The sequence below is a fragment of the Ammodytes marinus genome (genome assembly GCF_949987685.1).
Source record: "Ammodytes marinus genome assembly, chromosome: 12".
In the NCBI taxonomy this organism is placed as follows: domain Eukaryota; kingdom Metazoa; phylum Chordata; class Actinopteri; order Uranoscopiformes; family Ammodytidae; genus Ammodytes; species Ammodytes marinus.
In genome coordinates this window covers 12371422-12395556 of record NC_137216.1, presented here as the reverse complement: position 1 = coordinate 12395556, position 24135 = coordinate 12371422, and the positions used below count along the sequence as shown (strand labels likewise).

Genomic DNA, 24135 nt, shown 5'->3' with positions numbered 1-24135 from the left:
TCGGGCCTGTCTCAACCCACACAGACCTTAACACACTATAAACACTATTTTACTTTAAACGCTCGTCTATTGCATCCAACCTTTAGCCCAGGCCCAGTACACAGGCACCTCTTCAATTATCTTCTGATGTCAGGTATTCATCATGAGCCATATTCCTCTTACACTACAGCTTATCTCTTGCCCTCAACTTGCACCATCACATCTACAATCGTACTTTTATCTCCACAGCGTGATCCCAAAACCCAACACAGATACCAGATCAGTAATATTAACTTCATCAGTATTACCTACAAACTTTAAGGACATTTTGTATGCCTCATGACACATATTTTCCTCACAATAGGCAGGTATATCTATATAAGGTCAGGCATTGTATATCCTGTGACATTTAACGCAAGTCAAGCATTGCTACACACTTAAATATCAGCAAATATTTAATCGACAGCTGTCCACAGAAGGTTTTAACAATATATTATATGGATGATGAATTAATAATTCACCAGCTTAAAAAAAAAGGATTCAGCTTTGATATATTAAAGCTTTGATTTGATCAAATTAGACAGGTAGCTGCCACAAGCTGAACATAATCACCAGTTCAACATTGCTTCAGGGTAAAAATGTTACTGGACGTGCTCTCTTCAGCCATCACTGAACTATGCCTTCTTCGCTTTTAACAGGAGCTGCTGGCACTTTCAAACAGTGGCAGGACATATCACTCCAAGTCCAGTCCAAGGGAAGAACAGGGGTTGGACAAACGGTCCAAAAAATGGTGAAAGAGGCATAAGGAAAGGGGTAGATCAAAGCAAAGTAAATGGGTAGTCTTACCTTTGCAAAGCATACAATCATTAGACAATTAGGAACAAAGTAAAACATTCACTTTTTCTCTTTCAGCACTTCTGGCTTTTTTTCAAACATTTCAATGCAACATATCCATATTACAACATCGCACATGAGTTGCCATTTCAAACAGCTGCGATTCTCATCAGGTGAAGATGCTCTGGTGATGGGTGAGGTGTCCGCAGGCTGCATACCGCAGGTATAGACCACGTTTAAACAGCATCCCAGCAAAGCTTCACAAGTGGCAATTACAAAAGGGAAGGTTGATTTGGTAGTGTGTGTGTGTGTGTGTGTGTGTCATGGCTGTCAGTAGTTTACCTGAGGTGGGCGACTTGCTTCTCTCCATGTCAATAGACTGCTGGTTGTCAGAGAGTTCGGTAAGGCCTGCCGGAGCCGATGGCAACCGAGAGGAGGAGAAAGTAGAGAAGCACAATCTGTCAGGTTATTTCAACCCTGTCAGTCGAACAGATTTAACAGTAGGCAACTTGGTTGATGTCAGCCACGCAGAGACCCAACAAAGAGCTTGTCAATTCTTGCTTTATCATCCCTTAGCTGCGTAATCAATTCCCACTATTTAATTATAATTTGTGAAGGTGTAATTGTAAGGGAATCAAGGTATTTACTTATGTTTGACATTGACTATTTACCTTTCCGCTGTGAATGAATCTTAGGATTAATTTAGTCTCTCGGGAGCAGAGTGGCTGAAACCTGATGTGACCTGCACTACAATCTGTTCCACATATTTATATTTTGAATTTCCCACCAGTTTGCATCAAATGTCAACCTGGCCTTGATTAGGCAGGACTACAGTATTTAGTGCAGCTCTCATGATAAAAGTCACATATACAGTACAATCAAGGTACAAAACAAAATTAACACAAATTTGATCAGGATCAGATCAAATCTGGTCACATGCACCAAGCACAGGCCAGAATTACAAGTCATACCTACTCCCTTAAAAGAAAAGCACACATATATTGACATTTCTAATCGGTTTACGTTAAGTCTCACTACAAATGTGGGGTGGTAAAGCAGCATTCAGTATGGCTTCATAAACAGTCTCACTAAGTTGTCACACTTCAAAAAGGTTTTAATTAAATAAAAAACTAAATGCCAGCAAAATGTCTTGAACCAGAATTTCCACTGGCTTCAAAAATTATTAAAGGAATTGAATTGAAAAAAACCTTTATTGTAGTATAAAATAAGGAAATCCTTAGTAATCATCCACCAAAAGCACATTTCTAAGTTCCGCTAGGCCCAGTAGATGTACAACGCTTTATTCACCCCACGCTATGCTTCAGTTAAAATATCACACATCACATCACATGAATCATATAATATTTATAATGCCTTTACTGAACAGACTCAAAGGATTGACTTCCCTTTCTGGAAAGGACATACCGTTGGACATGACTGGAATAGGGGAGTTCCTTTTAATATGTAAAAATACAGACAAGAAACAACCACATTCATTCCAATCATCTCTTTGGTTTGCCCCTTTGCTTTCCACTCCACATCAACCCTTCCCAGTCCCTATGGCAACCGTCTCTACTGACCCAGCTGTCCTAGTACTGTATGCTTGGGATAAACATTGCCCTCCACCCCCCACCCCTTAAAGAGGGCCCCACTTACTCTGATGGGATGTACGGATCCTTTTCTTTGAATCTGAATAAAAGTTAGACAGGCCACGCATGCAAAACTCTGTCAGGCAGGCCAGCATGCCCCAGACCAGCAGCCACAGAGTCAACACAAGGTGGGAGGAGGAGGAGGAGAGGGAAGTACGGAATGGGGAAAATGATGAACAGAAAGAATAAAGAGAGAGAAGTGTAGGTAGAGAAAAATGAAAAGAGGTCAAATAAAAGGAAAGAAAAGAAAGAAGCAACATGAAGGTAAAGTGAGAGAGGGATGGATTGAAACATTTTAGGACGGAGGGAGGGAGGAAGGGAGGGAGGGAGGGAGGGAGGGAGGGAGGGAGGGAGGGAGGGAAAAGGAGGGAAGGGGGAGAGAGAAGAACACACAGGCTTAAGAGTGTAAAAGATGAGTGCAAGCAGCATCCGAGTTAGTGTCGGGGAGGACAGACAAGATATACCAGCTACTGCTGCAAACCCCAGAAAATGCGGATGTGATTGGTCATTTGCATATATAGGCAAAAATCATTACTTACAAAGCAGCATCAACAAAGAAAAAAAAACCTACAGTCGTAAAACATATTTGATTTATATTGTATTTGGTTTATGTTTTGCCATTGGTCATCTGTCCTTACATGTTCAGACTGGTGTTAATAATGCATTATACTATAAAAAGGGAAACATACCTAAAAAAATCATCAATAATTAAGCATCATTTTATGCAATGATTACATTAAATTGAAATGACATATATATATAGTGTACACACATACACACGTGTGGTGAACACATCTAAAAATGTTGTTTGAAGGACAGAACACTCTGTTTTAAAAAGTTGGAATGTTACAAAAAGAGAAAAGGCCTCCAGCTTAAAGATTTATCTTAGTTCAACCTTAGCAAGTGCAATGTATTTTACTTGGCCTTTGGATATGCTTTATATAGTTTTGTCTTCAGTATAATATTGACTCCAGCCTCAAAATCATAACACCACCACCTGGGGTACAGAAAAAGGGCACAGTGGCCTGCTTTTAATTTGCTTTCCGTCTCCAAATTGATTTTAAAGACCCAAGGCAAAGAGACATTTACAAAAGAGTTATTTAGGAACACCATGCAGTGGTAGTCAATAAAAGGCACTTATGCAATAGGAAATTAAAAAAGTTGATTTTAAATCCCACAGTCATCGCTCCATCTACCTTGATATTCCCCTTCACACAAGTTCTGAACACCTGCAAATCATTTTTCAGCTACACTTGTGGGGATTATGTAATAAGAACACTCAGTACTTTAAATTGCTTAAAGGGCCCTAGACATATAAAATATTAAATATCTGCCGCTGTTATGCCCTCATAAACAAAGGTGAGTGTAGGGTGAAATAAAAAAAAGGTGCGTTTGGGCTGAATACATTTCCAGATGGTAATTTTAAACAAGAGGTTACAGAGGCCGTCACCAGCCAAGGTCAGTAGCAGAGGGAAGGGGGGCAGGGGTCAGGGAATACAACAAGACCTCTGTGGCTTTTGACTACAGCTCTATGCTCAAGCAGGACTAAAAAAAAAGAAAAAGGGACAGAGAGATCAAAAGACAACATGCATAATAATGCCAACGTGGAATGACACACAGCCTGTTTACATGCACTTCACAGAATAGTGCAGAGCTGTGACAGGCATACTGCGATGGACTTGTGTTTGTGTCTTTTGAATGTTATTTTGTGAGAGAAAGAAGAGCAAAGAGAGGAAAGACATAACGTTGTACTGATACGGGTGTTTGAATGCTGACAGAGATTTTGTGGAAATAGCCAATATCTCTAAATTTGAGCCCTTTCATGTCAACCTATTCCAAGTGTAAAAGCAGATATGCTGCAGAGTAAAAAAATACTTTGGAACAAGTACACAATATGCATTCCAGAATTTCATGCAAGTCAAGAAAGGAAGGGGCCTCTACTATAAAGTGAAGTATCCGAAGTAAAATATGGAGTATATTTTTTCTACAGATTTGTCCCTACAGTAAATATACTTGAGCAAATGTACTACTTTCCACCACTGAAAATAGAAAAATAGAAAGGGTAGTAGTAAGGGACATTCATATAGTATATCATGTGATGTGTGGAATTTAGTGAAAATATCTGTAGGTTAAAGGCTAGGCAGAAGCATACAAATTAACCACCTGCAGCACTGATTTCAGAATATTTATGAAAGAGTGATCAGATTTCCCTGATAGAACAGTCTAACCTCAGACAGGAGAACAGGTGCACAACAAGGGGACAGAGGAAATAGAAAGAAACAGCAGAAGAGAGACAGATGGAAAGGACAGGAGAATAGAAGAAAGGTGATAGTCTGCTTGTAATAAATACATTGATGGTGTATTGTGTGGCTGCATAGTGAGTGTTGTCGTTGTGTGTGTTCATGAGTTTGTGACAGTATTCCAGAGGGGTTTGTGTTTATGTGTATGTGTGTGTGTGTGTGTGTGTGTGTGTGTGTGTGTGTGTGTGTGTGTGTGTGTGTGTGTGTTACCTGAGGTGGACTGTCTGTTCCTGCGGGGGGAGCGGGTAAGGCGCTGGTAGGGGTCGGCGCCTCCGTACAGATCCACTGTTGACATACACAACAGGATGGCTTTCTGCAGGTAGTCCACTACTGCTAGGCCATTGCAGTTCCCAAACGCCATACTGTACACACACAGAAACAGCAATGAGGCACAAGCATATGAACAGACATAAAGTAAAGTGTTATTCAGACATAAACGCTGCTGGCATATTTATTCCACCAGGTTGTCCTCATTGGCATAAACAACAGTGTTTCCCCCAGCGCTTTATGGCTAAGGCGGCCGCCTTAACAACTCCAGACCCCCGCCTTGACTACCGCCTGTGCCTGTCCACAAAAATCCCACTAACCCCCCCACAAAAACACCACCTTAACTAACACATTTCCTGGGGGAGACACTGAAAGTGCTACATGTAGTACTACAAAACTGTTAAATGATCTGTGACACTTGAGTCTAATTACTGTTAACACATGCCTGTCTTTAACTCACACTACTATTGCTGCTATCTTTGAATATTCATACCAGGATTTCCCGTAAAACAGACTGCCACCTTCTACGTGTCGGTGCTCTATACTCACCAGCCACACCTGTCCAACTCAACAGCTATTAATTTAAATATCAGCCAATCACATGGCAGCAATTTAATGCATATAGGTATGCAGAATAGCACTTCAAACCTTGATCAGATGGGCTACAGCATTAAAAGAGTGCCACTCCTGTCAGCTAAGAACAGGAAACCGAGGCTACAGTGGGCACTGGCTCAACATTGGACAATGGAAGATCGCAGGAAAAACATTGCCTTCTCTGATGAGTCTCTGTTGAGACAGTCCCAAGGTAGGGGCAGAATTTGGCATAAACATCGCAAAGATCTTACATGCCTTTTCAGACTGCTGCTGATAGTGGTGCTGTAATTATGTGTAATGTAACTTTTGGTACCAATTGAGAATTGTTTAAAAACCATAGCCTACCTGAGTTTTGACATGTCCATCATTTTATGACCAGTGGACTCATCTTCTAATGACTACCTCCAGCAGGATAAAGCAACATGTCACAAAGCTCAAATAATCTCAAACTGGTGTCTTAAACATGACAATACGTTCAGTGTACTTGAATGGCCTTCACAGTCATTGGATCTCAATCAACTCAAGCATTTGTCCCACTCCATGTAAACAGCTATTTTAATACCACAAAGATATCAATGCTTTTGAAAACAACACCTCTCAAAATACCAACAGAAAAGTGCAAAGGCAGAAGTTGCTAATACCTACCATTATCCATCCTTTCAGTACAAGCAACACTTGAAGGAACACTTAAACACTGTTTGAGCATTTAGACATTACCAGAAAAACCACAACAACCCATAGATCAAAGCTAAAGGCTTGGCAGCAAAAGATAAAGGGAGGCAAAGAAAAGTGCCCAATTACAGCCTGCCATCTGTGTTATTGTGGTCATAACGGGGATCATAGCAACTATAAACAATTTCATGTTTTACTATCAGTCGTATTCGAAAAGCATTACAACCTTTACTGTTGTACAGACCTTTATTCATTTGACATGCCTTTAGACAAGGGTTATCCCAGAAAAAAACATGCAACAGTATCATCAGCTTCTTGAAACTTAAGCTGTCAATGAGTTTTCTTTATGCACTATGCACTTTATAAACGATACAAAACATTTGTGTGATACCTGGGATAAAGGACAGTGTAGTTATCCTTTGGAATAGACATTCTTGACATGAATATGACTGAGGATGTCGAACCTTTGTGTAATGTGTTTTCTATGCTTTTGTCATTTATGTACAAATATTATATTCTGCTAGCACAAATAATCCCTATTGGGATTTAGATACAATGTATACAGGAAGTATACAGAGACATAAATCTTTTCTTTTTGTGTGTTAAAGTCTAAAAGTCTGTAGGGGACAAACTAGAAAGAATAAAACGACAAAACACAAAATCAAATTCTATTCATATGATATGATTGCCCTGCCTTGACCCATATACCGTACAGAGCTCCTTAAAAGCGCAGGGATTTTATTGGTTTCCCCCAAAACAACCTCTATTTACGGCAAAACCTCACTATTCATAAAGCAGTCTTAAAGCAATCTAGGCAAAAGGTATATGTATATAAAATGTCAATTATTATTCAAGCCATCTTCAAGTACTTTACAAAGAATAATAATAACACACTATCTAAAATGCAAGAAAGAAAAGATGGAAAGGAAACAGACGGGGAGAGAAAGACTCAGTGCGTTTACATGATGAAAGAGATAACGTCTCGATAACCATTAGAGCAGCACTAACGTGTCGCTAAACGTTGGCAGCCTGCTGAACATTAGCCGTGTGATAGCAAGTCAGGTCGACCGGAAAAAGGTCCAATACTAAAGTGTCTAAAGTGTCCTAAAAGGAGGCCTATCGCCATCTATCATAGCACAGACTTCAGTCAATAAATAAATTCCCCTCCTGTGCTTGTACTTTGGGACAAGGACAGTAGTCAAACTAAATGTCCTAGTCAAGCTATAACTGTAGCTTGACTTAACTGTGCATGTAAACGTAGTGAGTGATGACATTTGACAAGTCCATTTTCTCTAGTATCTTGATACAGACTCAGAGCTCCAGTATACTATCATGAAATTACATTTGACAAGTTCTCACTACAGGCCTGAACACGCTGCAGTGATGAGGTCATAAATCAGCTTTTCCTGTGTGAACACTATTCTGAATTTGACCATAATACCATACTCTAAGCAAGTATGGCATTCCACAGTCCCAGAGCCTACATCCCAATATCCAAATGTTACAATCCCCAGCTATTATTCATAGATGAATAAACAAAAACATTACCAGTTGGTGTTATCTTCCGGTCTGTACTGATGTCCCTGGATACACAGTAACATGCTTACACGCATCCGCATGAGAGACTGGCCTATTTAGCCTTCAATCTCAATGTTTTTCCATTGCTTCTGCTGCTGACAGCTGCCACTGATTGCCAACCAACCCGACCATTACTCACTGTATTCAGGGTTACAGCAATGGCCACATAACATATGGTGTTTATTTCTGATATGCTGGCAGGTGTGCCTTGAGCAGGTAATAACAGGAAACAGTGTAAATATTCAAAGGCTAAGCTAAGGGCAAATATAGCAACAATACAAACCTTTACACAGGATTATATGTTCTTCAAACATTATTCCAAAAAACCTTTATCCATAATTTGTGCATGTCAGAACAGCTCGGATTAGCTATTTCTATTGAAATATATTATTGGTGTTTGTTTATATTCAATCAATGGTTTGTAAACAGGTTGGCATTGCAACCTCCAACATTAAGTATTTCCATAAAACTCCAGAATACTCAAAATGAACGGACTGACAGATCGATGAAGAACTATGCATATAGACAAGCATGCCGGGTGTGCTTTAGAGTCAGTGGCCCTCATTTATCAATCTTGCGTAGACCAGAAAAATGGGTGTACGTACATCTCCACGCAAATCTCGGCATTTATCAATATGGACGTGAGCGTAGGGTACGCTCAAATCCCACGCCAGCTCTCAGCTCGTGTACGCAAATTTGAAAACAGCTTAGACTCGCAGTGCAGGCTGTGCCGGGTAGCCGATGACTTTGTTGGACAATTATTAGAAGATAATACAAATGCAGTGCAAATAAGACCGAAATAAAGATATTAATCACTTAAAAATGAGCAGCTTATGGTGTGCAACTGAGTAGGAGAGCTGATTCAATAGTGTGCACACGTAAGGGCAGTTGTCTCCGTTTTGGAGCAGCTGGGGGGACACTGAGGCACGGGGGCTGCATTCATTCAAAATGTTAGCCTAAGTATTAAATATGTAGTAGGCCTACACTGCTCTTTATGATACAAAAAAATACACGGCACAACAATCAGCTTAACATTTTATTTATTTGACGCACTTTGTAGATGTTAGTTCCTCTTTTAATGTGTCATTGATGCTAAAGCGAGCGATTTATTTCCACCTTAACCGGCACGTTTTTCCGATCTGCTGGTGGAGCAGCTCAGCAGGACAGTGGGCGCTCTCACAGCTGATCGTTGCCATGTCGGCTTGTGCAGCTGACGGCCGGGCTGACCACTCGTGCCAAGCGCATGCTGTCATACAGTAAAACGCTAAATGTGTTATTTTTAGTTTTTAAAACCCTTTTGAGTAGTGCTATCTAAAAGGGCCAATACATTCTAATCATTCAAATCTCTGCAGACCTGTATTTATTTTATGGGGACCATTATCGGACAGTTGGTGCGTCTTTTTCTCCTCCACCACTTATATTATGCCCGCAGCCCCGCACCCCCAGTTGGTTGCATTTCAGAACAGCAACACGCTTTTTTTAGTGGCGATTTTGAGTCAACACCAACGCTGTTGACCGCAGCAGTTATTTCCTTCCTAACTGCTGCCTTCTGTCGTTATTTGATGCTGCTTGTAGGCTAATGCTCCGAAATGAAACTCTTTTTTTTCTACTTTCGCTGTTATTCTGTCAATTTCTACTTCAGGGAAGTGCCGTATTGCGCATATCCATGTCGCAAAACCTTTGGGCGAGGCCTCTAAACTGAGAAAATATAGGGGCGTGGTACGATTGTTTTCTGCCGCTGCATTTATCAATAATTGCGTGGCGTACGCCGAGATTGGCGAGATAAGACTGTTTGATAAATCCCACGCGATACCTGGCGTAGGGAGGTATTTGCGCCAGAATCTGCACCAGTTTCCACGCAAGTTTGATAAATGAGGGCCAGTGTGTTAGAAGATTGCTGGAGGTTTACATTTGAATCACTATCAATCTGTCTCCTCTTGCTGCCATTTGGAACCATTGACTTGCAATTCCTCTGTTACACATTTAATAAACAGAACTGATGTGGTTCTGAGTTGAGCTAAAGCTATGAAATAAACCAGCCATTAAAATTTTTTTTTTTGCTTCTTGGTCCCTCAGGTGTAATTCTGGTGCAGTTTCCACTATCTGCTTCCCCTAATGCTGTTATGACCGCACTATAAAGCTGTCTTGTTTAGTTTAAGGCACAATTGCACCATAACAATAATGAAAGATCTCAGAGGGCACCCAGCTTTGTCCCTAATCAATTTGGCAAACTCCTCTCAACAATAACTGGATTGTATTTCTGTCCTAAAGAGCAGTCTAGCAAAGATATGGAAGCGATCAGCACTATGAACAAATATAATGAAATAATTACCAGTTAATGTTCCTCATTTAGACGGACAAATGAATAGTCACACAGATGGATAGGAAGACTGACAGGCTGAAGGCTGACATACATAATGCCATGCATCTAGAGACTTACAGGCCATAGGCAGAGTTAATGTCCAGACTGGTTATCGGTTGTGGAGCTTCTCCGTCTACCCACAGCAGCTGGACGACCAACTCTGCCTGGTAGCCAGGAGGGACCCGACCCATCCGGTCCTTCACCCTGAAATAGATACAAAGAAGAGATGTACAGTCATTTCTAATATGCATACAGCACTAAGCAAAAGCAATGTTATATATATCTATCCTTATACCCCAGGCATTCAATGGCACATAAAAAGAGAAATGTTAAAAAAAAAATGTAAATACTTTATTTGGGGATTTTTTTTGTTAGTAATACAAACATACAAACAAACAAAAAAATTGAACACACAAGCAAAAGACTAAATAAAATAAACAACTACCCTGGCGTACTCTACTTAACAGGTTTCCATGGACATTGTTTAAACTTAAGGTAATTGTAAAGCAAAAAATAAAAAGTCAAAAAGGTGTAATGAAGGTCTCTTCAGCGCTTCTATATAGTCCAGGAAAGGCTACCATATCTGTTTAATTTGTTCTGCTTTCCCTGAGATCTCATAACAGATTTTCTCCATATATAGAGTAATAGAGAACTCCATGAGCCACATATTGAAGCAGGGGGCTATCTCCTTATTTCAAAGCTTAAGAATAATTTTGTTTAGCAATAACCATCCCATACTGGATAGACAAAGCTTTCGTAAGAGTTGTTGTGACGAGCCTAGAATGGCTGTTTCTGGGTTGGATGGAGGATAAAGGCCATAAAAAGAGATATGTTTAAAACCCTGATTTAAACATTGCTACGTTTGGGGCACTAAGATCTTCTGGATTTTTTTTCAGTTGCATAACAGCTTGAAGCTACTTCACCATGTTTGGATTGGAGTCTGGACTGTACTTATTGACCTGATTCCATGGATCTATGATCCCAGCTCCATTCTTATTCTTTAAGCACATCAGACATGTTTTCTAGGCCCACATCATCCAGAGATTTATACACCAGTTAGCACAGCAGCACTTTAAACTTGACTCTGTAGCTAACTGGAAGACTGTGTAAAGATTTTAGAACTTGAGTAATGTGCTCTGCTCTCTCAACTGTGTTATATGGTCTTTTTGGCAAGACCAGTTAAGATACCATTAAAATAGTCCACTCTTCTGGTAATAAAAGCATGAATGAGCTCTTCTTGGTCATTTGGGTACATCAATCCCTTGATTCTGGCTATATTTTTCAGATGGTAGAGGGCTGTTTTAGTTATTGCTTTATTACTTATGGTGAAAGTGAGATTTTAGTCTATTAGAACAGGGGTTCCCAACCTTTTTTGTTCCAAGGACCGGGATATTAATTTCTAAAAAAAATCAGGGCCCAGTTGCCAGTCTTAATGCAAACATTTTAATATGCAGCATAGCATTTTGTACACATTTTTAAACATTGGGCTTACATAGTAAGTTTAGTCATGTCAGTTTAAAATGTTTGGTGTTGTTGTTGTTGTTGTATATTTTGCAGTATATGCAACAAAGGCAAAAACATTTTACACTTTATTTGCATGAACATGGAAAATATGGAATTTATTCCTAATTCTGCATATATTCTTTACAATGAAATAACACCAAAATCAGTAAGTCTTTTGAGTGACTTTTCATCTTTACTAGATCCCTGTGCTGCTGTCAAACAGTATTTGGCTGTTGTGTGTTTTCTTTCATGTTACTCAGTGCTTGAGTTGATGTGGTGAATCAATCAGGCAGCCTTATATGGCATTATGATAATTGACTGTTGTTTTTGGTTCGTATCTCTTCCATGACATAAGCTGCACTGATGATCAGATATTGAAACGCTCACCAAAGTTAATATGAATTTCAAACGGTTTGTAAACGTTCACACCCCTATCTTCTATAGGTACTTGTTTTGACAATATGCCAATAATTGTGCATTATTGACAAGTTTTCATCAATGTTAACACCTATTTGTTATGTTTTGGAGATAAATGCTGCTGTGTGTGAGTAGATCTTACTTAAGGCCAGGGACGCTTTCTTTGTTACCCTCAGGTGTCCTGCAGCCGGGGCTAGCTGGGTGTTGATGGTGGGTTTGGGGTGAGTGGGAGCCAGGCTCTGAGAAGCAGGGATTGTTTTCATTCTCAGATGGAGAGATGACATCCTCCGAATCAAGGCGCACCTCTAGCGACTAAGGATGTCAGAGATACAATAGTATGGATTAGTCTCACAATGGCCATCTGGTAATAATAACTATACTGTATATCAATCCTGAATCAATGTAACTACAGTGGTTCCTGTCAATGAAGGATGAACTATAACAAAGTATGTAAGCAGAATTTACATCAGAACGTCATCTAAAAACATAAGGTCCAGAGCAGGAGATTGTAACAACGTATTATACAGATATATTTACACACAACACTTTACACACCTTACACATCAAATCACCAGGATCTCACTCCTTTTAATGGGAATGTTGTTTCACTCACCGCTATCTGAGTGTTTGCGTCATATTTGCTGAAGCGATACAAGATGATGTGGGCTGAGATGCCAACCACACAGAAGATGCGACTTTGGGGGCACCAGCTGACCATTTGAACAGCAAAGGGGTCTTCCTCCACCAACTCGGCCGCCCGGCCCTCCCCTGGCTTTGCCTTCTCGAAAGCTTTGGAGGTCTTCAGTTTGTACAACATCTGTAGTGTGACTGTTAAGAGAATTGGTATACATTGGTGGAAATATTGTAACTGTGAAATATACTATAAATGGCAATACGCAGACATATTATGCACCTATGCTAGGGCTCGGCGATTAATTGAAATTCAATTTTGATTACGATTTTGGCTTCCCTCGATCATTAAAACAAGATAATCGTAATAAAACGATCACTGTGTCGCACGCATGGACATATGGTCGCACGCCGTGTCTTGTGTGGTAAATGCAGCGAACCCTTCTGTGTGCGCTCTGCCCCGCCCCCGCCCGAACACTTTTGCTTTCAGCGATTGCAGTGCAATGGTTTATTCAGCATAAAGTTAAAGTACTCGCCCAAGACTGATGTTAAATCGAAACACAAACGCCTTGCGCGAGCGAAATAGCAAGTTGCCAGTTGAAACTCTGTGACGGTGGGGGGTAACGGTGTCATTCACAGTGACACCTCGCCAGTGTGAGCTGCCGTACAGAAAAGCCCTGTGGCTTTGCGGCTAAAGGAACCGGGGATATCCTGCCCGTTAACATTGTTGATGTGGAAGGCTGCCGCTATCGGATTGCATTTCTTGAGCCTGGATACACAGAGCCATGTCGCCAAACTGACAGCGCGACTAGAGAAAATATAGCCTACAGTGAGCCTCCTCCCTCCGTTAGTTTCAGTCTACAGTCGAACAAATTATAATAACCACCATGGACATCGTTTAAATAAGGCCTCTTGTTTTTATCATCATTAGGGTTTTGATGCAAATTCTGAAGTCCGAATATTACGTTGGCAGCTGCTGTGCAGTTTTTTTTCAGCAACTCAACCTGCACTGTAAAAAAAGGCAATAAGTTGATCTTTTTGTAGATTTATACCTCTTCAACGTGCAAATAAATGAGTTGTTCAAAATCACATCCCTAGTAAAATATTAATTTTACTCTTAGATTGGAAGGTTTCACTGTTTATTTATTTAGGTTGGCTTTTAGTTGTTGTTGTTTAGTTGTTTGAGGAGCACATTTGGGAGTTTAATTTATGCAATGTTGAAAGAATTTACAGCATTTTCATTTTGGGGCATGCCTACAGTGAATAATCGTCTTTAATAATCGTGATTACAATATCAATCAAAATAATCGTGATTATCATTTTTGCCATTATCGAGCAGCCCTAACCTTTGCACTGAGTAAATATGCCGTCCTGTGCAACACCATGTTGTGGAAGCATTTCTGGAGGGCAGTAGATACAGGTAGGACAGGCCGTGGCTACACAAACTTTAATGTTGCATAAATTCAGCCATTTATCACCTAGACAACATACTATTATCATAATATCACAAAGAGTAGAAAACATTATGTGCTCTGCTTGTGTGCTTGACTGGAGAAGACATAGCAATAAAATTGTTTAATGTGCATGTCAATGTGTGAATACAGGCATAATACTTCACATTTGAATGAATAGACTTAGGCCTAATATATTATTATCACAGAGAAGCAATAGGCCGGAGTAAGCTTGCATCACCAGGCAATTAATCTGAAGCAGGAAAATTAAGCTGGGCAGATTTGAATAAATGCAGTTTGTCAATCCAATTTCATTCAAAAATGTTAGTGCATACTCATCTGTGAACCTGACAATGGGCAGTGCATCTAATTTGTTTGCGGAGCATCCCCTAGCACAATGGTGCTATTAATTTGCTAAGAGCTTTCAAGCATGCCGTGTAACACAAGCTTGAATTGAACACAATCATTCACTCCAGTGAAGATCAGAGACCACGGGAAAAAGAGAAAAGCTGAGAGGGTGGACTTACTTGCAGAAGCGTCCCAAAACTTAATGGATCCATCAGCGTGTCTAAACAAAGAGAAAACATGTGTGTTATGCAGAAACTTCTCAGCTGACCAGGTATTTCCTTCCTAGTCTCCACTGGGACAACAAAAACATACTATTAGAAATGTAAGCATTTTCGGAGCGCTCCGGTGGCGTAGTGGATAGAGCGCGTACCATATTGGCTCTGGCCTTTGTTTCAGTGGTCGCAGGTTCAAATCCAACCCGTGGACCTTCACTGCAGGCCATCCCCCCTCTCTCTCTGTCTCCCCATTTCAACTCTGTACTATCTAATAAAGCTTGAAAATGCTGAAAACTTATCTTAAAAAAAGAAAGAAATGTAAGCATTTTTTTTTTTTTAGGTTTTTCATACTATGTGCTATGGCCTCATATAGCTGGACTGCTGCTGATATCTGTGACTGTTGCCAGGAAGCCGACACCACCCAGTGTTCATGCTTCAGAATAGGTTAACATCTCTGTCAGCCCTCTTATAAGGCAGTATGGCCTCAGGCTGTGCTGGGCTGTGATGTGACAGACCTACATTCAACTTGTAAAGTACTATATAAACTCAAATATACTATAACACAGTCACCTGGTATAGTCATAGTGAGTAAGGACATGCATATACTAACTACAGTATGTATTCCCTTTAAGTTGGGATAGGTGTTACAGCATTTTTTTCTCTCAACAGCTTTGGCTCATAGTCGCCATGTTTTGGACTTGAAAGGTTTTTCTGTGCCTTCAAAATATTGCCATCAATATTTCTGACTTACCCTGTGAGGATAATCTCTGGGTAGGTGTGGGAGCCTAAGGTCCAAGTTCCTCCGGCAACTGGCCACTCCTGACATGGTTAAAGACAGATTGTTGATTACTTTGAAAAAGTTTTTCGGTGTAGATCTCAATTATTATTTTTTTTTAATCATAAGTTTTTTTTCCAAAACACTATGATTACAAGTATTACAACTTAATTAGAAATGTTTTGCTCCTGTTTCCTAAAACACAAATTTCCTCCTCAAATAAAAAACTGTATTCTGTAGTCTGATTAAAAATAAGTTATAACCCATCATTTGCTGTAAATGTAAGGCAATAGTAATTTACTTTAACTTTTTATAGCATCTTTTAACAACATATACAAAAATCCTTCCGAAAACATTACTAATTTTATTTATTTTTACCCTTGCAATACTTTCAAACTGGGAGAAAAAGAGGCCTATATCACAAATCGAGGCTTCAGTATTCCCCTCTCATATTTTCCATTTCCTACCTTTTGGCTGTAGCCAGTCTTCTTGTGTTTAGCTCCTATAGAGTAGAGGATGGGGATAATGTCTGGTGGACATTCTGCAAAATAGGCTGTGCAGGTAACTGGAGACTCATGGATGTCCATGGGGTACGGGTTCTCAAAAACAGGAAAGCTGCAAGATATATGATTATAAAATGCTATGATTTAAGCCACTATGGCGACACAGGCAGGGAAAAGATTTATAGATGTGCTACTGCACAAGACGTATAAACTACATCATAAATAATCCTTTATTAACACTTTTTGAACATTAGTGTGGAAATACATACTGTGTGTCCTTATCAAATCTACACACTCCAGGAGAAAGCCACTGACTTCTTTATTATGAACTATTTAAACACAATTAGCAGCTAACCAATGAGCTGACAATGTCGGCAAAGACAATCAAGAAAAGTTCAAACTGGATGAATCCTTACTAGGAGATATTTATATCCGACAGTTTTAATTAGGTAGGCTAATTAACTAGGTAACGTATTACCCTCACCCTTTACAGTTTTCTTTAAATTGTAATAATTGTGCAATCAATTTATAAACACCATAGTTAAGCCCTGTCCTTTAGTTGACCAAATTGCAATAGCTACAGAGCTTATATTTGAATATTTTTCTTCAGAGGGGAACATGCCCTATGACTTCCCTGGGGGCTTTACATCCCTGATCCGATGACAAAAGTTAACCTGTGAGACTCTCTCATTTTGCTGTCAGTCACATACAGCTTAGCTGCTAGAAGTTCTGTGTTTATATATGTGAAACACATACTTGCTCTGTGTCAGATCCACCACGATTAAGTCCTTCTCCAAAAGCACCACCACTGCGTAAGGCTCCTGGACCTCTGTAGATACAAAGCCAAACTGAAGAGGATTATGCTTCATCCATATTTAACAAATAAATCCACTTTTTGAAGGTATTTTAGGTTCATTTTATCTACAGCCCTCTTTAGGGCACCTAAGGAAAAAAAAATTCTAACACATATGTTACTTGAGTCTGTGATTCTGATGTAATCATCATTTTCACAGTTGAGAGTTTTAGTGATTAGATAAGATTGACAGACACAGAAAAGCTCAGGTTGTTGGACAAAACCTGCTGCTGTTTTGGATAGAATTAAAGAATCGTCGCTCCTATGGATGAGATTCACAAACTAGGGCAAACTTTAAAGATAGCAAAAAGTGCATTCTCTGGGGCCAACCTTATATTTTGGTTTGTGAATTGATTATTTAAAAGTAATTTTCCAATGCTTTAAAAAACAGAAACAAATTTCTATTCCCCTCCTTTTTATTGATTCAGCACAAAACCATAATAAATTTAGACAAAGGGAAAAACAAATCTTTCTGCATGGCTTCAAAACCATAAAAAAAACACGCTACGATTGAACCCAGAAAATCAAACACTGGTTTTGTCATTGTCTATGCGCTCACCGTTGTTGTATGGAGTTTCGCAGAGTGCCATAAACTCTACAATGGGATAGTCCATCTCCAGCACGGTGATGGCCTTGCCGTGCATGATGGTTAACGTTGGCCGCCGTCCCGCCTTGTCGTATGAAAGACCCCCGGAGAAGATAATAAAAGGCTCGCTGTTGTGGAGGGAGAACAGGACTTTTAACGAGGCTTTGTATGTGCCATTACTAGTGGGTGACACTGACACATAACGACAGAACTAATGAATTAATTAATTAATAAATCAGTCAAATTACCGATCACACAGGCGACCTAATGTATTTACAAGCGATTTGTGCCACTTGCAAAGAAGTGAAAAACTAAATTAGTAAAATATATCTGTATAATACTTTGTTTTGCAATTCCCTAATATATATCACAATGCTGTAATATGTAAAAAGTATTACTATTCTTAAGTGTAATTCACTTATACAGTATATGAACAAGCACACACCTGCTCCTCGAGGTCTTGTACTCCACTTTGAGTATGGGTTTACAGGACTCCTTTCTACCATCCTTCTGTATCTTCCCTGAATTAGAGGACATAGCAAAAGAATGGACAAGATTTCAAAACGTTACCACATTTGCTGTAATAAACAACTCCCTCTGAGGTCTACTGAAGCATTCAGTTTACAAAATACATAAAAATAGATTAACAGTGACCATTTGGCCAAATTACTAGCAATAAATAATTAATTCAAGGAGTTAATCATGAAAAGTTTGAAACGTCTTTCACGTTTAACTATTGTGATTATAAAATGCAGTATATCCTAAGAGGATAACCTTTCCTACATATACATACTTTGTGTACATGTGATTTCAGGTGGTTTTAAGCTGTTTGCAGATTGCGTATTATCCAGATTTTCTGTTAGGGAACCAAAGCTCTGGGTAAGAGTGACTTATAATCACTTAACATGTTCAAAGGTACAGCAATACAACACAAGCTGAAATGTCAAGGCAGGAAAGCAGAGGGAAGGGGAAAGGAATGGCAGAAAAATATCACTGTAGAAAGGTGACAAGAGACCTAAAACCCTTATAAGAGGTGAGACGTGATGACTGCAAGACAGGATGTCAAACTATTTATTTATTGTATGGATGTTTCCCATCTTACCTCTTGCTAGCTATAGTTTCAGTTTTTCCAATTCCTTTTTGCAATTTTTTCTCTAATCATATTTTTCTTAGTCGTACTTCCGCTCAATTTTCATTTCCCTTCAGTAGTCAGTCTGGGCCTGCGGTAAGTTAGTGGGTTTTCTCCTTTGATAGTATATAATATATATATATATATATATATATATATATATATATATATATATATAGATAGTTTTCTCCGCTAGATTTTTGGCGGTGCAATCAACAAACAGAGGGAGTGGCTGAGAACAATGACGTTGAGTTTCAGTTGTAGTCAGAAGTCGGTGCATGACATACGTCACGACCAAACGTTATGAGATTGGTTGGCAGATCCAGAATGGTACAGGGCAGATCCAATAGCTTTTAACTTCAACATACACCCGCCTTCAAGTGAGTTAACCTTTGTTAATTGAGCGATTCCAGACCTTGTGTACACATGAAATGGAGTACGATGGTCTGGAAGGACTGGGCTAATTGCTGGTAACATCCACAGAAAAACGTAACCCTTAAAAACCAGAAGTAGCCACATTAATGTCAGTTGACGCAGTTTAATCTTTGTAAACTGAACTGCACCTGTGATACATCCCCTTGCTGATTAACTTGACACACAGCATTTAAGGTTTTACCAACTGTGTGATATTTTCATGGCCAAAAAATAATGATCGCTGAAATATTTAACACATTGTTAAAAGAACAAGTGTGAGTCTCACCATGAGGGAAGGTGACCTGGAATGGCTTGGTGGTGTTTCTGAGGTTCCACATCGTCAGGCTGCCGTCTGAGTGACTGCACATGAACTGCTTCCCTTCATGATGCCAGCTGACTGAATGGATGGCCTGTACCAAGGAGACAGAAGAAATAGTAAATACATTTTACAGACATTTCATACAGACGTTAATATTAGTTTAAGAGCCTCTCTTTATTTCAATAAGGAAAAGCGGTAAAAAAAGAAGATAAAAATATGTATATTCTAGAATAATTTTTTCCAAAGGGGGGTTTGTAACTTGATGCATTTAATTAAAAACACTAACATAATAATTTTATGTTTTTTATTCCCCAATGTATTTGCCCATTAACAAATACTACTAAAGAGCACACCACAGAACTGCGGATCCAATGCGCTTCAATTAGTATTTGTAGATGAATCTCCAACATTTACTGTAGACACAAGGCTTCCATTTCTGCCAGACCTTGTCTGTTGCTCCGACAGCCATATACACCACCCTGAAAATCCTTCATCCACATGACAGATATTTTTTACTTTTCTCTACCATATTATTGAAAATTCAAAAGCAAATTGTTTTGTGTTAATTAAAGTACATGTGGCTAAAAAGTGCACTGGTTGCTCTGCTGCTTAAAGGTTACGGAGCATCCACAACTAATTTACTTTACATACTGTATGTATAGTAGGGCTGAACGATTGATTGTTTTCAAACTGAAAGCAAGATTTGAACCAATGTGATTAGCAAATCGCAAAGGCTATGATTTAGGACAGACATTATGCAGCTGCAACTGATATTTCAGAGTTGTTTGTGACAGTTATTCGGTATGAAAAAGGAGCTCACACAGTAAAAATTATCTGAAGCTTGGCTTTGTCTTTGCAATATCTGTCAGAATAATCATAATAAGTTATTTTCTCCCAAAACATATAGCCCTACTGTACACTTGTGAATTTATTTCAATGCTTCTGAAGAAAATATAAATACATAAACCATAATGGATGGTAACAGAAAAGCCAAATAAGGTAAACCAATAAGGCCAAAATTCACTCGTAATTTAATTACAAAGGGAATAAATCTTTCCAATTACACAAGAGTGGCAGTCAATCAGCACAGGTGTCAGGGTGTTGTTGTGCTCAGCTGAAGAGGTGTAAGATGGGGTCGCCATGCTTTGCTAGAGATTTTGAAGTGAAAGTTAGCAGGATGTGACTCTTCACAGGAAATGGAGCAGGAGATGATAGATGGTAGCGGATGTGTGTTTTGAGGTGAAAATGTCTTAAGGGTAAATTGGGTTGGAGGCCACAGTGGTTAAAAGAAAAAAAGATTAAATAAAAGTGATGTGTGTTTGAGACTGTGAGTATGAGTGTATGTGTGTGAGTGTGTGTGTGTGTGTGTGTGTGTGTGTGTGTGTGTGTGTGTGTGTGTGTCTGTGTGTGTGTGTGTGTGTGTGTGTGTGTGTGTGTGTGTGTGTGTGTGTGTGTGTGTGTGTGTGTGTGTGCATGTTACACTGTGATATCTAACTATTAGTAATTGTTGATAGTGGGACTAGCAGATAATGCATCGCTGACCTTTATCGACCGCTAAAAACAGTGGAGCAAACATTAGTTTTATGATTACTGCAATTACTTTTAATGATTGAGAAGTACATTAGATTAGGCAATATTTACTTAATTTATGGGGGATCAGCACTAAATGGCTCTCTATCTTTAAATTATATTATCTCCGACAACTGTTTACATGCTAACATGTACTCACACCTTGGAAAAACGGGTGAGAACACACACCAAACACCAAGAACACTATTGCGTTTCTCCCCACTGTTAACAGGGTGAAATAGCAACAGATGCTGCAGACTTCACCTTTTTGAAGCTGACAGTGCTGTGTGAGCTATCAAAAGGCAGCTCGGACTGGTATGAGCATGCCTGGGTTCTCCAATTACTGCTTCTTGTTCAAAGTAAGAGCAGTAAGTGGCTGTCAAAGAGGCAAGAGAATATATAGCACTTGATGGCAAAGACACCCTGTCGAAAATAAGAAAAGTTGATGATGTTCAGCGATGGAAATTGCCCTCCATCTTGTTGAGATTTGACAAAACAGGCTAATTTATTTCACTGAATGGAATAAGTGATGGGAGGATCTCAGTGCTCTTGAATGTATCTGCTGGTCTCTATCTTGTCAATGACTGAATGCATTAGAATGAATGCATCAGAGTTTGGACAGGCCATTTGGAAAGGACATGTATTGCAATAATTACAGGCCTCAAAACTACAAACTACAAAGTCAGAAAAGGAAATCTTACTTTCAACTCTGTATATATTTCCAAAGGACGGTGGTGTTGTTTCATAGGAGAAACCACTCTTTACCAACATGATTATTCTCTGTTGCAATTTCTTGTTCTCCACTACACTCAATTTCTGCCACATTCTCATATCCTTCTTCTTGCTTCACAGAATGCTGGGATTGAACAGCATCTTCACCAATAATAAGAATGGATGTCAGTGTCAATGAGTTGTCTTTCACCTGACAGACTAAGCTATAAAGTCTCTGAAATGACGGAGTGCACAGTGAAGCTCACCTCATCATAGTAGATTCTGAAGTCGGCCTTTTTGCCCCGGAGGTCCCACTGTATGATTGTCCCGCTCTCAAACCCTATAAGCAGCTGTAAAAGGGAATGACAAGGAAGAGATGAAAGATAGCTTTTAGACTGACAAGATATGTCTTCGATATTCTTAAATTATATGAGCACAGCCGAACCAACCATTTTTTTTAAACACTATTACACACTATTACAAAATGTATTAATTTTCATATATCTTACCTGGCAATGTGCAGGTCGGATTAGTTTGAATTTTCAACATGTATCTAATATGTTTAGCTCTCTACTTCAGCAGTTAGTCTGTTGCTTTTAGTTGTCTATTGTTACCATTATAACCATTTAGTCAAAGTATTACCTTTAGCCAACTATGCGTTCATTTTGTATTTGTAGCCATGTATCTAAACAATGTATCCATTACTGTTACTATCCACATTCTCCCTGGCAACTGTAAAAGTAGTATTGGATGTTTTCTGTTACACTGAACATATACTGACTCTGATAAATATACACACAGATATATTTATCAACTTATACAGTACACGTGCATACAAGAACATAGAGTATGCAAACACATTCACCCACATTAGTGAAATGTGCTTACAGTAAAAGCAATCCTACACTCTACAAGATGATAACACGCACACAGGAAAAGAGGGCAAAGCATTGTCAACACAATCTGATCACAGATCCGAGGAGTAATGCTTTTAAAACAGAGTGGGAGAGGCAGTGGGAGGACAGTTGTGACATCTCAAATAGTAAGAAGGGGAGTAGAGGGCAGGTGAGGTAGAAGAAAATGAAAAACCATAAGCTAGTGTAAAGGAAACACCTTAGCATGGTTAATAGATACTAACATTAATAATTTCTGCACTCAGTTTCGGTGAGTCATATCCAGGGTCATGGTATTATGAATGCTGACTCACTCACATGCTGCTTAGACACTGACATGAAAGGGAATATTCCTCATTAATAATACCTTTGCTTTTTCATGGTTAACCACCAGATGAATGTTAGCTCATTGGCCAGCTTCTTTTTATTTATTTTTTGATAAATTACCCTATGTATAACAGGGTCGGGTCTCTGTAAAGTCTGCCACTGACCAGTTTCCTTCTATTGTGAGGGTAAACTGTGCTTCTCCAAGTAGGGGAGAACGGGGTAAGTAGGCACACTTTTTACTCTAGGGAGAATTGCTCATCACCTAAACATCTTTCAATAGTCATTCCTACATTAAATTGAAGCTTAAGGTGTTGGCTTGAAATGTGTACCCCTCACTTTTTCTATCGTATTGTAATAAAGAAGAAAATAATCATCAAAGACACCCTTACACATTGTGACAACCAACCCCATCAAGGGGTCGGTTGTCAAACACTATGGGGTTGTTTGTCACAATGTTATCTTAATGGGAATAATCTTAAAAAGAAGGCAAGAAAGTAGAACTACACTTGAAAGTTTAATTGCATTGTCAAGTTGACAAATAGGTCTACATATCTTACTGTACCCTTGGCAGCTGGTCTAGTTTGGGATGCCCTGGGTTGTTTTGATTTTGTTGCCATGTTTTCTTTTGCATGCTAGCTGCCTTTTCCTGCTCTATTCTTTCCTTCTCTGGGGTGTCAGTGAGGATACAGCTTGACAATTTCTTTCGTTATTGGGTTCCTTTTCTGGCTGCAGCCTTGAGATAACATGTGACAACCAACCCACCAAAAAATGTGACGACCAACCCCAACTTGAATTTCTTGCTAGCATCAAGGCCAACAACCATCTGACAACTAATTAGCTTGCTAGCCACAATCTAAACTATAGTTTACCCTTCACACTTTGTATGGGTAACAAGTGTTTTGTTATAAACCCATTGTGTAAAAGCCTAGAAGAAAAATACTGAGGAGCTAAATATTTTCAATTTGACAAGAAAAACACAAACAGTCGTCTCACCTCAAATTCAGCAGTCTAACTCCAAGGAACACTATGTAGGTGACCTCTGATCCCAATTCTGGATATTTACATAACAAAATTTCACAGACAGCGCCTTCTGGTTCCGAGATATAACGATTGTGACAACCAACCCGTGTGACAAATTACCCCGTTCTCCCCTACAGTGAGACAGTGAGTTTTGATCGCTGGTAAATAGCTTTTTGTGGAGTAGAGATGATTGAAATGTATTGTATTAGCATTAAAATCCGCTCCCTGCTGTCAGAT

General features: G+C 39.3%; 1 protein-coding gene across 1 annotated transcript in view; it reads right to left on the bottom strand.

Annotated features, from left to right (window-relative positions):
• Positions 1–24135, bottom strand: part of stxbp5l (syntaxin binding protein 5L) — a gene marked incomplete at both ends in the record, with an annotated part of 139581 nt that overhangs the window by 24792 nt on the left and 90654 nt on the right. The window contains 14 exons of the mRNA XM_080038200.1: positions 1156–1221; positions 2470–2538; positions 4973–5124; positions 10314–10439; positions 12298–12467; positions 12769–12983; positions 14764–14804; positions 15551–15618; positions 16042–16189; positions 16834–16906; positions 17490–17644; positions 17962–18037; positions 19346–19469; positions 21925–22008. Of these exons, the coding sequence (XP_079894326.1) occupies positions 1156–1221; positions 2470–2538; positions 4973–5124; positions 10314–10439; positions 12298–12467; positions 12769–12983; positions 14764–14804; positions 15551–15618; positions 16042–16189; positions 16834–16906; positions 17490–17644; positions 17962–18037; positions 19346–19469; positions 21925–22008 (1567 nt within the window). The remainder of the gene's footprint in view (positions 1–1155; positions 1222–2469; positions 2539–4972; positions 5125–10313; positions 10440–12297; positions 12468–12768; positions 12984–14763; positions 14805–15550; positions 15619–16041; positions 16190–16833; positions 16907–17489; positions 17645–17961; positions 18038–19345; positions 19470–21924; positions 22009–24135) is intronic.